The sequence below is a fragment of the Augochlora pura genome, chromosome 10 (assembly GCF_028453695.1).
Source record: "Augochlora pura isolate Apur16 chromosome 10, APUR_v2.2.1, whole genome shotgun sequence".
NCBI classification, from domain to species: domain Eukaryota; kingdom Metazoa; phylum Arthropoda; class Insecta; order Hymenoptera; family Halictidae; genus Augochlora; species Augochlora pura.
Window position 1 is genome coordinate 33,396,948 of NC_135781.1, and position 14,123 is coordinate 33,411,070.

General features: G+C 44.8%; 1 protein-coding gene across 1 annotated transcript in view; it reads right to left on the reverse strand.

Moving 5' to 3' along the window:
- Nucleotides 1-5,615, reverse strand: part of Nolo (ADAMTS-like no long nerve cord) — a 247,065-nt gene extending 241,450 nt beyond the window's left edge. Inside the window, exon 1 of the mRNA XM_078191531.1 lies at nt 5,062-5,615. Coding sequence (XP_078047657.1) covers nt 5,062-5,085 — 24 coding nt within the window. The 5' untranslated portion in view covers nt 5,086-5,615. The remainder of the gene's footprint in view (nt 1-5,061) is intronic.
- Nucleotides 5,616-14,123: the final 8,508 nt, after the last annotated feature.

The window sequence follows — 14,123 nt, forward strand, 5'->3', positions numbered from 1 at the left end:
ATCTCAGACTGTAATTAATACTATAAAATATGAGATATAAGAAATGGAGAAATATAAAATATAGAAAATCAAAAATATAAAATATAGAAAATAAAGAAATATAAAATATAATTAGGGGTATAATATTGAAAATAATTAAGGGTATAATATAAAATAATGTTCTATATTATATAATTAAGGGTATAATTAAGACGTATACGTCATCTCGAAAGAATCTAAAATTATCAAAATAATCATTGCCTTCTCAGACACGATTTAATTGTCAATTAAATAATAAATTATTCACGATCCAAATAGAATTGTTTGCCAATGAAAGCTTGCTAGAGATTCGTAATAAACTACTTCGTCAAATCTTCCAATGAAAGACAATTATCGTTTCCCCGTCGCATCGTCGGAATCCTCGAACAATTGAAACATAATTACCGAATGAAATATACACAGCGTTCAAATAAGCACCGCCCCGCGGCTACCTGTTGTCTCGCGTTAAAATAATGAAGTCGAGTAGGGCGTCGTTAATAATTTAGTTATTTCGGTTTCCATTCGAGGCTCTACCGGAGCCAGTTTTCTCGCGGTAAAAATTTGCCTCTTATCCGAATTGAATGTGGATCAAGTCCGGGCACAATCTTGTTAGTAAAACGAGAATTTGTTTGATTCCCGTGTGTAAAGCGATCCATGTAAATTTTCAATTACACGATCGGAAAGGAAAATACGAACGAACGTTTCGCATCGCCGCAAAATTGCCCGCGTTTTAATTAAACGAATCAGCTTAAAACACGATGTTATTAGCAAATGGATTACTTGATTTCCACGCGGAAGGAAGCCGATTTCTGTGCGCTCTTACGAATATTTCAATGAAGTCTTTGTTCGAGTATCGTGGAGCGGAGATGATATTTTATGGATCGTGCGAGACCACGGGATAAATTATGTGTGCATTTATTCGTGGATAAAATATGGAGGTGATCGTCGACACCTACGATTTTAGGTTAAACAAAGCGAAACTCTTCTTACATTCTGGATCTAGTTTATCTTGTAGTCACTATTTTATGAATCATGCGAGACCGCGAAATAAATTAAATATACGTTCATTCTTAAAATATAGAAATGACCATTGACACCTACGATTTTAGGTTAAGTAGACCGAAACTCTGGGGACGAGTCTTTGTATTAAAAAGATAAATACAGTATCTGCTATTCCCTTTTAAACCAAGCAACTCTCGCATCGAACAATTTATTGCACGGACCACCTTGTACATCTCTCCCCGATAAAAATATCTGGGGACGCGCACCGACAATTCCAAAAAGATCGCCAAAGCGAGGCAGCTAATGGCTCATTTTTCTACGAAGAGATTTCCGTTCGCCTAACCCCATTTCGAGCATAGCGCGCATCGTCAGCGAGCAGGATATCTCGTCGAAATAGAAAGAGAGAGAGAGAGAGAGAGGGAGGAAGGAAAAAAAAGAGAACGGGAAGCGGGTGCTGGCTCTCGGAGGATCCGAAGTTCCGCGGAAGTTGGAATCATCGAGAAACAGGTCCAAACGGCATGCATTAGATGTTTGCACATTCACGAGTTCTTTCGGCAGCGATGCCGGCAAACGGTTGGAGCTTTGGAAGCTCCGGGAACTCTCTCTCTCTCCCTCTCTCTATCTATCTATCTATCTCGCTCTCTCTATCTATCTATCTATCTCGCTCTTTCTCTCCCCGACCGGTATTGTATGTAGCGAAGCGTGGTAGCTCGTAAGTTTCGGCCAAGTTTCAGCCAGCGTCAAACAGCAATGGCCCGAAATTCGCACAATACGACTCCGAAAGGCATTCAACTTTCTTCGCGGAAAAGCGGGACGCCCCCGGTCGCGCGATTCCGTCGAAACGCTCTCTATCAACTTCTCGCTGAGCGCTGAACATTAATTAGCGCGCCGGTTTTGCACCGTGCGATACGCGATCGCCGAAAAACGGTCACCCGGATCGGGACTTTCGCTAGTTGCTTCGCTTAAATCGATCTTAAATACGAGATAAATAAATAATAGGAGATAAATAAATTTTGAGTTGAAAGCCATAATATCTACTGGAAACGATGTGCAATGTCAGGGGTAAAAATATATAGAAGTTGCACTGAATAAATCGCGATTTTTTTGGAATATATTGTTAACAAAGTTAGGACTGAATTGTTGCAAAATTAATTAAAAATAGATGGAGGTTAGTTTGAATTATTTCTGAAAAAATTGTGTTGAACTTGAAATGTCAAGATTATCATGAATTTATTTTAGATAAATCGCGATTTCTTTGGAATATATTCTTCTTTTGCGTTAGGACTAAATTATTGCAAAATTAATTAAAAATAGATGGAGTTTAGCTTGAACAACTTTTTTGAAAAATCATGTTAAGATTAGCATGAATGTTTAATTGTAGAAAACTGTTCATACTAAATTCTATATATTTTTCTAAAATATTTTAGGTTATGTTTTTTAACGTAAGAGAATATCATCGCTATATTTTAGCATAGTTAACTACATAGTACAGTATAGTTCAGTATAGCATAAAATATAGCAGCACATACTATAAAGTACAGTTTATAAACAGCAGAATATTATAATATAACATAACCATATAATTGTAACCACGACATCATTCCGCATAATCTTTTCGCGCGTCTAATTCAGAAATCATTTCATTGAAATAAAGTCGCCAATATTAATCATTTAAATAATGAACAGCTCCAGGCGCAAAACTAACAGGTCTCCATATACTTATCGCCGTCGTTGTGTACAGTTTTCTCGCGCGGTAAACCGGAAAATCCGTCCGGCAATCGCGATATTAATCGGCGTGATTTCGCGACGGCTGGGAAAAATTTCCGAATTACAGGTCGCGAAAATTGAATTTGATTAATATGCAGCAACGTGGCAGAAAAGAGAGGCGAAGGAGAGAGAAGGGGGGAAGGGGGAGGAAGGGAGGAACGAACGTCGAGAGCACGCGGCGGATAACAGCCGCGGAATCGATAATAATTTGCCCCGCGTTTAATGGGACCGTAATCAACGACCGGTCTCGCGAAACCGCGCTTTTGTCCGCGGATTTAACTGGCATTTTTCCCTTATTACTTTCGTGTGACGATTCTCCAGGCGTGCGTAGCCTTGTTCCGCGAGCCAACGCGACCTAAATATCGCGCGGCCACGGAAAATTGATCATTCGTCCTGCGGAGCCGCTTTCAAAATTCCGGTGTTCGCCGACCACGAATTTCTCAACCGAAATGTCCGCCGCAGAACCATCCACCCCCCCATTCGCTATAATCTCTGCTAACAAACAAAGTTCCTGCGATTTTTTTGGTCGATAAAGATAAATGACACTTGCGAGTACCTTGTTCGCTAAAAAATTGGCACACGTGACCTTGCCGTTTGATTCACAGGGCAGGGATAATTATCGAGGTCTGACGAATGGATAAACACTGCCTCTTAGTCGTACACCTTATTGCGAAGGTTGAAGTTAATGCTAAATTATCGCGAAGGTTAAAAAAGCAATTTCGAAATTGAGGCGTTTATTTCGAAAGTGACCCAAGTCCATTTATTTTATTTTAAAATTCGGATGTTTAAGCATTTTAAGTTTTAATTAATTTTAAAATATTGGTGTAATGTTAGGGTTACTGCGTTTTTATTATATCTTGTTGTTTCTTTGAATTGTTATGCGTGTCAATAATTTTTAACAGGCTATAAATTTAGTATTAATTGTTTAGTATTAGTTACGGGGCATGTCGGTAAATGATGGCAGTATGAACCTTCCATTGACATTTTTTAGTATCCCTCTAGATTTCTGGTTAAATAAAATCAATAATTCTTAAACCAAAAAAATATATACCAGAAAAACTTTGTCCACTATATTTTATGAAAATAACAATATCGTTTACTTTTTGAGCAGTTAGGCGATCTCCCAGAAGAAACTCCATGAATTTCCAAAATTATAAAGTCCGCGAGGGGAACTTATTTGCAACTTGTTGAGGGGTATGAATAATTATGGCACAAAGGAGGGCTCGCCAAACGAAAAACTCTTGTTCTACGTCACAAGAAATTGCTCGCTAGGCTGCAGTTTAAACTTTGTGGTACCGGATTGTCTAATGCAATTTTAATTGTCATAGAAAATAATTTAAAACATCCTCCGCTATCAGCTTATTAATACAAATTAAATCGCACGCCATACGATCCTCTGGACCGTCGTATTAACCCTTTGCACTCTGGATTGATGACTCCGAGGCACCGCTAAGATTGTTGCAACACGTTTTAAAATAATTTTTATATTATAAAAAATTAGATTTCAAAAATGATATAAAAGTACAACTTTTATCGCGCGAGTTGCCATATTCAATTTTATGCGCATAAAATACATCTTGTAATTACATTTCGTATAAAATGGAAATGCTACATATTAGATAAGTTATTTTAGAATTACAGTACAAACGGCTTCGAGTGCAAAGGGTTAATTTTATAGAGCCGGCTCTCGAAACTCCGTTTGAAGCGAGGCGCGTCGGCGGCGGCGGCGGTGTGTCCGGTGCTTCTCAGGTGTCCTAGAAGCATAGCATGCACCGGGGGGTATCTTTCCGGAGGATAGCCCCGAAAAGTCCCGGAATCGCCGCGGAGGTGGTCGCGTGCACCGACTGACCTCGTTCCCTCAGCAGAGTCACGTGGTCTTGTCCGTTAATTTCGGCATCCGCGAGCTCGGAACAGCGAGCACGGAGCGGCGAACGAGAGCCGTGAGCCGGGGCTAGGCCCATGGGACCCGGGTCCGACCGCGGAATCTGAAAACCGTGGGGCTCGGAAGAGGGAAACTGTGCCATCGCGTCGTTGGCAGATTAAAGCGAGGACGTCGGTCTTTGATCCGCGGCAAGACGCGCCGCTAAAAAGAGGGAAGGCGAGCGTGAAACGCGACCGCTCGGGGACACGCCGCGCTCTCTCCGGAGGCTGATCTTTAGCGCGCGGGCAACGACAATCGAATGGAGCAACGACGTCGCAAAAGACGACGCTGTGAAAAAGTCAGAGGACACTTCAATCAACGCAGAATCTATGGATGGCAGGATCTATACTCACAGGAACGAGGCAAGAATTCCTCATGGTGCTGGTGGTGGTTGTCGACGATGACCCGATCCTCCGTGCTTCCTGCTAGTCGCTGCACAACTTCCGACACCAAAAGCGACACCGAAAAACCGCTCGACACTGTGTCCCTTTCGTCAGAGATCCTTGGCTTGCCGCCGCGTACACACTGCACCGTCCGAGGTAGGGCGCATCGAGGAACCAGCCGCGACCCTGCCGTGCGACGCAACGATCTCACCCTGCCTGTCTCACTTTAAGCATACAACACTTGTCACCCTTGCTCGCGCATCGCCACTTCCCGTGCCACGTGACAGCGAGGACCTGTGTCCACCGGACGGTCGAGACTAGTTGTTTTCTTTTTTTTCTTTTTTTTTTTCTCGTTTCAGGGGAGGACCACGGACGATCGTGTCGTCACTGGGAATACGATGACGTTCGCGGCGCGATCCGTCGATTCAATCGAGGGGGGGAGGGGGTTGATATCCCTCCGGTGCTGTACACGGTACCGCGAAGCGCACGTGACCGCGATGCTCGCCGATGTCGTCGGGCCGAAGTGCGCCGCACGAGTGTCGGCCTTAACGTCTCGAAAGCGCTTGACGTTGGCGCCCGTGCGGCCAAGGTGGGGGCTGGAGGGGTTCGCGGAGAAACACAGTCTGCCCTTCCGACCCCCCCCCCCCCCCCCCCCTCCACCACCGCCACCACCGCCGCGTCTAACCAACGCCAACTCCAACCCTCTGCGCCCCCACCGGCGCTCTCGCTGCCTCTCTGTTTCTCTTTTTGTCGGTTTCTAGTCCCCTCCCTCTCCGCCCCTCTTCCTCCCTTTCTCTCTCTCTATCTCTCTTTCCCTCCACGTATATCTCTCTCTTTCGCGTTCTCCCTCACCCCTCGGCGTACCGCCGACCCCACGTCCACCCACTTCGCGTTGGTGCCGAGGTTGGAATAAAGTGCTGCCGTAGGGGTGGTTTGGCCGCACGACCAAGGAGCGGTCGTAGTGGGGGGGAAAAGAACGAGAGAAACGGAGAACCGGGCGAACGCGGACGCGAGAGAGAGAGACGGGACGACGTATAGCTTGTGGCGATCGCTGGTACAGCGTCGGGACTCGTTTCACGGGCAGGTGAGAGGGTTGCGCGTAAAGGGGGTGTTGTTTATTTCCTTGGAAGTGCCGCTAGTCTTCGAGAGGGCCGGCCGGGAATTTTGGGGGGGGAATACGGGTGTGATGTACAGTTTCGGGCGTGGAGTGTAAGACGAAGGGAAAATCGTGCGTGTTCCGCTGTTACGTTTGCATTCGGATGCCTTTCGGGTTGCATCGCTCGGGAGATTCTCGGTAAATTTCTGCGATTCGGTTGATGGACGTTCGTTTCTCGTTTTAATCTCGCCGCGGCTTCGTTTCTTTGCAAAGCGGTGATTCATCTTGTTTGGACCTTGTTTAAGAGAGTGTTGCTTGGATGGTGGATGGTTATTTGCAGATTGCACGTTTCGTTTCGATTTGTTGCTGGTTTTCTTCAATTCTGATTTTTAAGTGGTTTTTGCTGTGGTCAATTCATTGAAGGAACAATTTTTGTTGGTTATGTTGCTGGTATTATTTATTGTGCAATTTATATTGTGTAATGTATTATAAATTTTATTTTATTGTATGTAATACTTTATATTATATTGTATACTATACTTTACATTATATTATACAATATATTATACTGTATATTATATTGTATGTCATACTGAATGACGTACTGTATGCTATACTTTATGATGTACTCTATGTTATATAGTATATTATATTGTATTTTACACTGTATATTATATTTCTTATTATACTTTACATTATATTATATATTACATCATTTTATGTTTTAAAAATAGTTATAAAAATTATTATTGTAAAATTGCCTCTTCACAGTACCAAATAATATTTATAGCACTCTTCTAAAAATTTCTATAAAGATTTGTCAGACCTCAGTCGCTTAAATACATTACAAAGCTATTTACTAGTCAAATAAATTATTCTCCACAATAACAAATAATCGTCCAATGGCGATCGAACAGATCAGTGGAGCAAATGAAAGGAAGAACTAGAACTAGAAGGATTAAAGTATCGCGTGGCACAGGCTAAAACACTCTCTTAAAGCAATTCGTTCCGAGCGTCTCCTTCGGTCCTTATCCTCCGCCGCGTGTGCTTGCCCGCGCAAGCGAGCCACTCTTCTTTACGACGATTCTTAAACGCGGTGAGTGACGCATCAGGAGATCCGAGGACAATGCGATAATCTTCGCGGGATTGACGGGGGGGAGATGGGGATGAGGATGCCGCGGTTGCGTTACAAGGGAGGTGGAACACACAGGTCGAGATAAGGTAGTGTATTATGCTCTTGGGGGTTGTGTTTCTGGAACAAAGGAGGGAATTTCGTTCTGAGAAACTTTTCAGTTTGCCGCGCGCGTCGCTTAAGTCTGGTCCTGGGTCCTGGAACTTTCTGGTAATTATTATCCGTTGTACTAGGCGTTACAAAAGGACGCGGCGAAGTTTGTCGCGAGAAAGCGGGAACGTAGGATAATCCTCTCGGCACCCTTGCCTATCGAAAAGAATTGAGAGGACTCCTATTCCTTGGCCTGGATACTTCAACACTGTTCGAATGACATATACCTTAAAATTTTTATAGTTTTTAAAATTATCGGGCAATGTTTATCCATCGCTTGCGTTGCCTAAAAATTAATTAAAATATCCATAGTTCATGAAATATTCTGACATGATGAAGTATGAAAATTCTGTCAATATATAATTAAAAATAAAAATTTGTCCCCCTGCATGGTTAGGTAATTTCAGAGTTTATTTCTTTTTGATTTATATCGAAGGTTATTTAATTGCGTGGATCAAATAATTAATTAAAAAATGTTCTTATGTCACATATTTTAAAGTCCACATGTCTTCTTTCGTTCTTCTGTACTAGATAATTCAGTATTTATTTCTGTATCTTTAATTCTGTGGAATAAAAAATTAATGGATCTAGATATAATGAAAGAAATGTTAAATAATTTCTATAAAAAAGTCATAATATATCTTAATGCTTTAAAAAATAATTATTTCAACTCTACACGAAATTTATTACATAATTTAATAGATCGAATTACATTCGAAATTTTCAAACACGTGCAAATGTTGTAATGTTGTAATATAATAAACAATTTTCGTAGTACATTTTTATCTGAAAAGTATTTGACTAATACCGCCTTTCCTGCGGAGAGTAAAAGAGCCAGTATTGAATGGAGTATGAAAAATACACCGTTAAAAGTTGGAAAATTAATGGACTATAAAATTATGATTCATGAAACGGCTGGCTATAGAGTGCAATTTCATTAGCCATTAGCCATTACCATTCGATGAAACTTTCATCTGTTACACCTAAATATAGCTCATTCATGGATCGACGTCATCCTGCAGCAACTTAAAACTCTCTAAATCAACGCTCACCGTTTCCATAATATAATCATAGAATCTAATTAACATTGATCCATAATAACAGCTTAAAACAAGCGACGAATTGGAGCTGAAAATTATTTATAAAATACTAGTTTCTATTCTTCCACATATCATTGTCAAGAAATCCTTGATAATTAATCAGAAATTCGTTTAAAAATCGATAAGAAATTTTTTGCATATAAGAATAAATTAACATTGACTCGAAGACTTTTATTTTAAACCTAAAAACATCCAGCCCCAAATGGACGTCTTTAAGACGTCCAGCGGTCGTGTTAAATAGAACGCCTTACGGGCCGAGTTATGCGAAACGAGATAAATCATTGCACGGTCCCTAGGAGCGGGATCGAGAATCGCCGGACAAATGTTCTCCGTGGGAACGGGAATCGGCTTTCTACGTTTTTCACGCGTTTCGCGGCGACCAGTCGCGAGAGGATGTGTCCGCGCGCAATAAGAGAAAGCCGGGAGGGGAAAAAAACGTGACGCGACGAGAAGCGGAGAGGAGGAGCAGCAGCAGCTCGATTCGAGAAGCGGAGAGGGATCCAGTTTATCCGGATACCGTTTATCTAAAACGGCGATCGTCCGACTACAGTTTATCCAGAGTGGTATACTGATCCCGTCTACGAGGGTAACGTCGTCGCGCGCGACCTTGTCCCCGTATCGTGCGGCCCGCACACACAAGTCCTGCGGGGAAACTCGAGCACGCGGTTACACCCTATCGATTCGATGCGGCTCTAAACACGGGGACAGCCGATGCTCTCGCGAGCAAACCACCATATTATTCCCGAAAAATTGATTCCGGCCAACGGCGGGAGAACCGTTCGAAAATTTGTGGAGATTAAAAAGCGTCGACGCGCAACCCGCGCCGCATCCAATCACGGACTTCCGATGATTTTGGACGTCGACCAACTATCGCCGGGGCCGGGAAAGAACAGCGAATTTAATGCTGCGTCTCGCGAATCGTGTTAGCGAGGTTGCACCGATTATAGACGCGCGCGGAGACTACTCTCGGTAACGAAAATGTTTATTGGTATGCGAATCTCCGGGTTTGCAGCACGAAGTTCGCCACGGGAGAAAAAACAAAATTGCTTCTTTCTCGACACGTGTCCTATGCTAAAATGTTGTGCAAAAATGACAGGCGTTCGCGACGAAACGAAGACCGCGTCGCCCGTAAAATTGCCAAGCAAACAACAATCGACCGCTCGACAGACAATTCGTCGCGTCGCGCGAATTGTTATCCTAACGGTTAAAATATTTTATTAGCAGTTTGTTTAACGGGTCGATCGGCAGAATCGACGCCGGGCATACTATACGATCGCGGGCGGCATTTATAAAGGCTCGATGAACCGCGAACAATTCCGAGTGTTCGCCGTTTAATCGAGTAAAAATGGTGAGCCGAACCGGCGAGCCGTTCGCGTCCGCCTCGCTCCGGCGACGCGTTTTTCCAATTGAAATTTTCATCCCGGCAATATATGTATATACATATATATATATATATATTTTTCTAGAAAAAAAGGGAGAAATAAAAAGCGCGGGGAAAAAAGGAAGGAACACGTATCCCGTTTAACAATTCGCCCGCCGGTGGCTCCAGGTTCGCGCACGCATCATTTCTCATGCGCGCGGCGCGCGCGCGGCTCGCAGGGAACAAATAGACGTTCGATTCGTTCGCGGCGAGAGCGCGCAACGGGGCACGCACACGCGCGCCCGCGCTCGCGCGCGCAACACGCGTGGACACGGGTAGAGAGAACCGGGTCAACGTTTCGATTAACGTTCATCAAACAACGAACGCACCGCGGGTACACGACAGTAATCATTTCTCCGCTGACCGATTTTTTGACGCATTGACAAGCTTTCAAATAATAGTCCCGGGGATACACCGACGCTGCTGCTGCTGCCACTGCTAACCCCGCCCCGGATTTTCAACGTCGATAAATCTCCATCGGGCCGCTTCAATCTCCGTCACCGGAATCCATCTTCCGCCGGCAGTTTCACAAAAGAGATCTCCTTGCTAAATCAGGATATTCGACGAGCTATAAAATTTTGTTTGTGCGTCCGCTCTCCGCCCCTCCCCCGTCCCGATTCCCGCCTTTTTCTCGTACACTTGTCGACCGTGTCGATACGTATCCGACGCGGGTAATTCGACGGCTTGCCGCGCTCGATTCTGCGCCTGTTTCGCAGAATTAACCCTTTTTTTTGTACGATCGCCGTGACACTATCGCTGTACCACGCCGATAATTCGCGGCCAATCCACCTTCATACGAAGATTCTCCTAAGCGTTAAATGAAAACTGTGCTTGATAAAACGGTGTTTCTTTTTTAAACAAAAAGTGTCGTTTATAGCTTCAATATTGAAAGATACTTATATATAATAATATAATAAAATTCTGTTATTTATACCGGTCGTCGCATGATATTTCCAGCACTCGTGCCGAAAGGGTTAATTCTTCTGAATCGCGAGCCCTTTGCGCCCGACGATCGGGAAGCAGGAGTTCGCGCGACTGAAATCCGGAGTTCGTCACTCGGCGAGGAACCACCGCGTCGACAAAGTGTCGTCGCGTCCGTGACGGAACGCGGGCGAGGGATAGCAATTCAACCCCCACGGTGACGGATATAAAATTCTTCAGTCGTCAATAATAAAACGTTCTCGCCTGACATCGTATCTCTGTCGGAGGTGGAATCCGTCGCCGGTCGCGGAGGCCTTCGTCAGGCCAAGAAATCGATTGTCTTCGCGCGAAAAAAAAAACGTTGATGTCGTCGATGCTTCGCCCGCGGGGGAGACCCGAGGAAATCCGCGATTCGGGCCCCTTCCCCCACCCCTCGGCATGGTTGCACGTTATCGAGGTAGCGGAGAAGGTTGGGGAGGGGAGAGGGGGTTGGTTGGTAGACGACGCAACGAGGGAGGCATGCGATCGCTCCTCGAATTTTCTGACAAATTGCACGGCGGATTCCGTGATTTTAAAATGCAGCTGTTCGCGCACGTGCGCCGCATGAACGGCGACATTATGCCGGCGGAGAGGGGGGAGTCCGGGGCCCACCGTGCACATCCCCCCAGTTCCTAGCGAGCGCAAGGTGCGCGAGTACGTGGAGAGTCTCGCGCGCGTGTCCAACCTTCCCTGCTTCTTCTTCTTCTTCCTCTCGTCGCCGCCGTTCGCGCCCGGTTCTAGATACAAGAAGATGAGGTCTATTGTTCATTGTGCTGCGCTTGCAGCACACTTAAACGACCGGGGGCTACACGGCCTAAGCGAATTTCCTCGCAGCTGATTTCTTTCGGAGACGCTGCCAGCTAAGGCAGATAGAGAGATACACCTCTTCTTCCGGGTGAACGCAGGTGGGATCGTCTCTGACCCGGACGCCTTGCAAACCGTCGCGTGATAGAGGCCTGCTAAACTGTCTGGTCGGGCGGAAGTCAAAGACAGACGGCTATGAAAGCGCCGAGATAGGAGTATGGTGTAGTAGAATATTGTTTCGTTGACACCTGGATGAGGAGGAACGTAATAATTTCACAAAATTATATCAAAATCACGGAATTGCAGTGTTTTATTCAATTAAGTTATAGCTTGAATGCAAATTTATGTGGCAGCAATTCTAATAAGCACTGTTAAAATATGCCAATTTTACATTAAAAATGCATCCAATTTGGAACATTGTTCAGTCTTAACAATAGATTTACGGAGTAATAAAAGCAGATTATTCTGATATTATTATTAACGATTTATCTATTAACGTAAATCTAGTCTTAAAGACGTCTTAAAGTCTTACCTTGTAACAGAGGACGTTTCTAAGACGTTCGCAGAACATTGAATACACCTTAAAGACGACTGGAATATATATTACAGTACAAGGGGTTGATCCTCAGGCAGGAAAATTGATACAGAAGAATAATTGAAACACCTCCCCTCTAAATAACTCTGTCGAATAAATCATCCCCGGTCGTTCCGACAAACGAATGCCAGCAGCACTATTCGACGCATTGCACACAGTATTCGACGTTCCCCGATGGACGCTCGCATAATTCTCGCAGGCCAGTGCCGCGAGTTCAGGTGTCGGTGACGCACGTTTCATCTTTTATTCTCTCGTAACAGAGTTATCCGGCCGCGTGGCAACTACGTGTACATCTACCTGGATAAATAAAGCAGGCGAAGGAAAGGAGAGGAAGGGAGAGAGAGAGGGGTAGAGTCACCACCGGTAGCAGTTCGCAGCAGAGTTGTCCAGGATAAAATAAACCGTGGGTGGAGGGAAACGCGCTGCGCCGCGGCGCTCTTTCATCCGTCGCGAAACACCGCGCGCGCGGCGTGAAAATGCACGGCACGATCATACGCGCATAGTTAGCCGCGTGTAAGCCGTGTGGCGGCCAAGTAAAATTTGCTCTCGCCCCGCTTCGGGCCCCGCTCGCCTAACGCGCTCGCGCCCGCCAGCCAAGTGTGCGCGGCGCGTTTTCCGTTCGAATGGAAAATCGATTTCACGGGGCCGAGCCCCGTGGACACTTTTATTTCGCGGTGGATTCGTGTTCTCCCGCGACGCGGATCATTTGCAACCAAAAGAATATGTATTTTTCTCCCTTTTTTCAGCCGTCCTCTCCCTCTCCCTCTCTCTCTCTCTCTCTTTCTATCTCTCTATCTCTCCTCTCTCCGTATACCTTCGTTTCACCGCCGATCCACGTTCAACCCCCGTCCTCAGGGAATTTTTCATCGGGCAATTTTTCATTTGTTCTTTGAACGCGTTCCAAAAAGCGGACCGGTTGGCTCGCGATACCGTCCAAGATTGCTGAATTTTAATTCGCCCGATCTTTGATCGCCCTCTCCCCCCCCCCCCCCCCCCCTCCCCGGATAAACCAATCCGCCTTGTTCGACCGCGATCCAGGCTAAACGATATCATCCCCTGTTTGCCGTCGTTCCCTCCAATTTTCACTATTTTGTCGGCCTGCTATTTTTTTTTCGTCTCTTCGCATCGCCGCGATTCGGTTTATCACACGGAGACGTTTTTTTTTTTATCGAGCACGAGGGGGTCGATCGGAACGGATGTTTATTGAACAAATACGTCGCTCGACCAGGCTTCCCTCGGTAATCTATTTGGCAATTAGGGCGTCGACGAGAGAAGTCGCGAACGCTGTTTTATTGTTCTCGATTCTCACTCGGAGGAAGGATTTATTTAGGGGATCTTTTTTTTGAGTAACTTTCTTTTTATGTGTTTTCGTGTTATAATAAAATGCTATAAAGACAAAAAAATTATTTTAGATTTAGAGCTAGAATGGCTTCGAGCGCAAAGGGTTAAAATAGCTCCGATCGCAAAGGGTTAATATACAGTTCGATTAACATAGACTTTAATTGATACAAGTTTAAGTTTACACATAAATATCTGCCGCGTAGATATTTCTACAATTTTATCGATTTTCCAATCGCATCAGTCGACGCGTTAAGAAGGCCATGTTCCCCGCGACCGATAAAAAGATTTACCCGCGGCAAAAATGCCACGGTCACCAAACCCTGGGCGCAATAATTACCAGCGACGATAATACCGCGATCCTCATAACCCCGCAACCGTTTCCGCCTGAAAAGTATCCCCGGCCCGAGTTTCGATATTAAACGTCCACGGGGGGG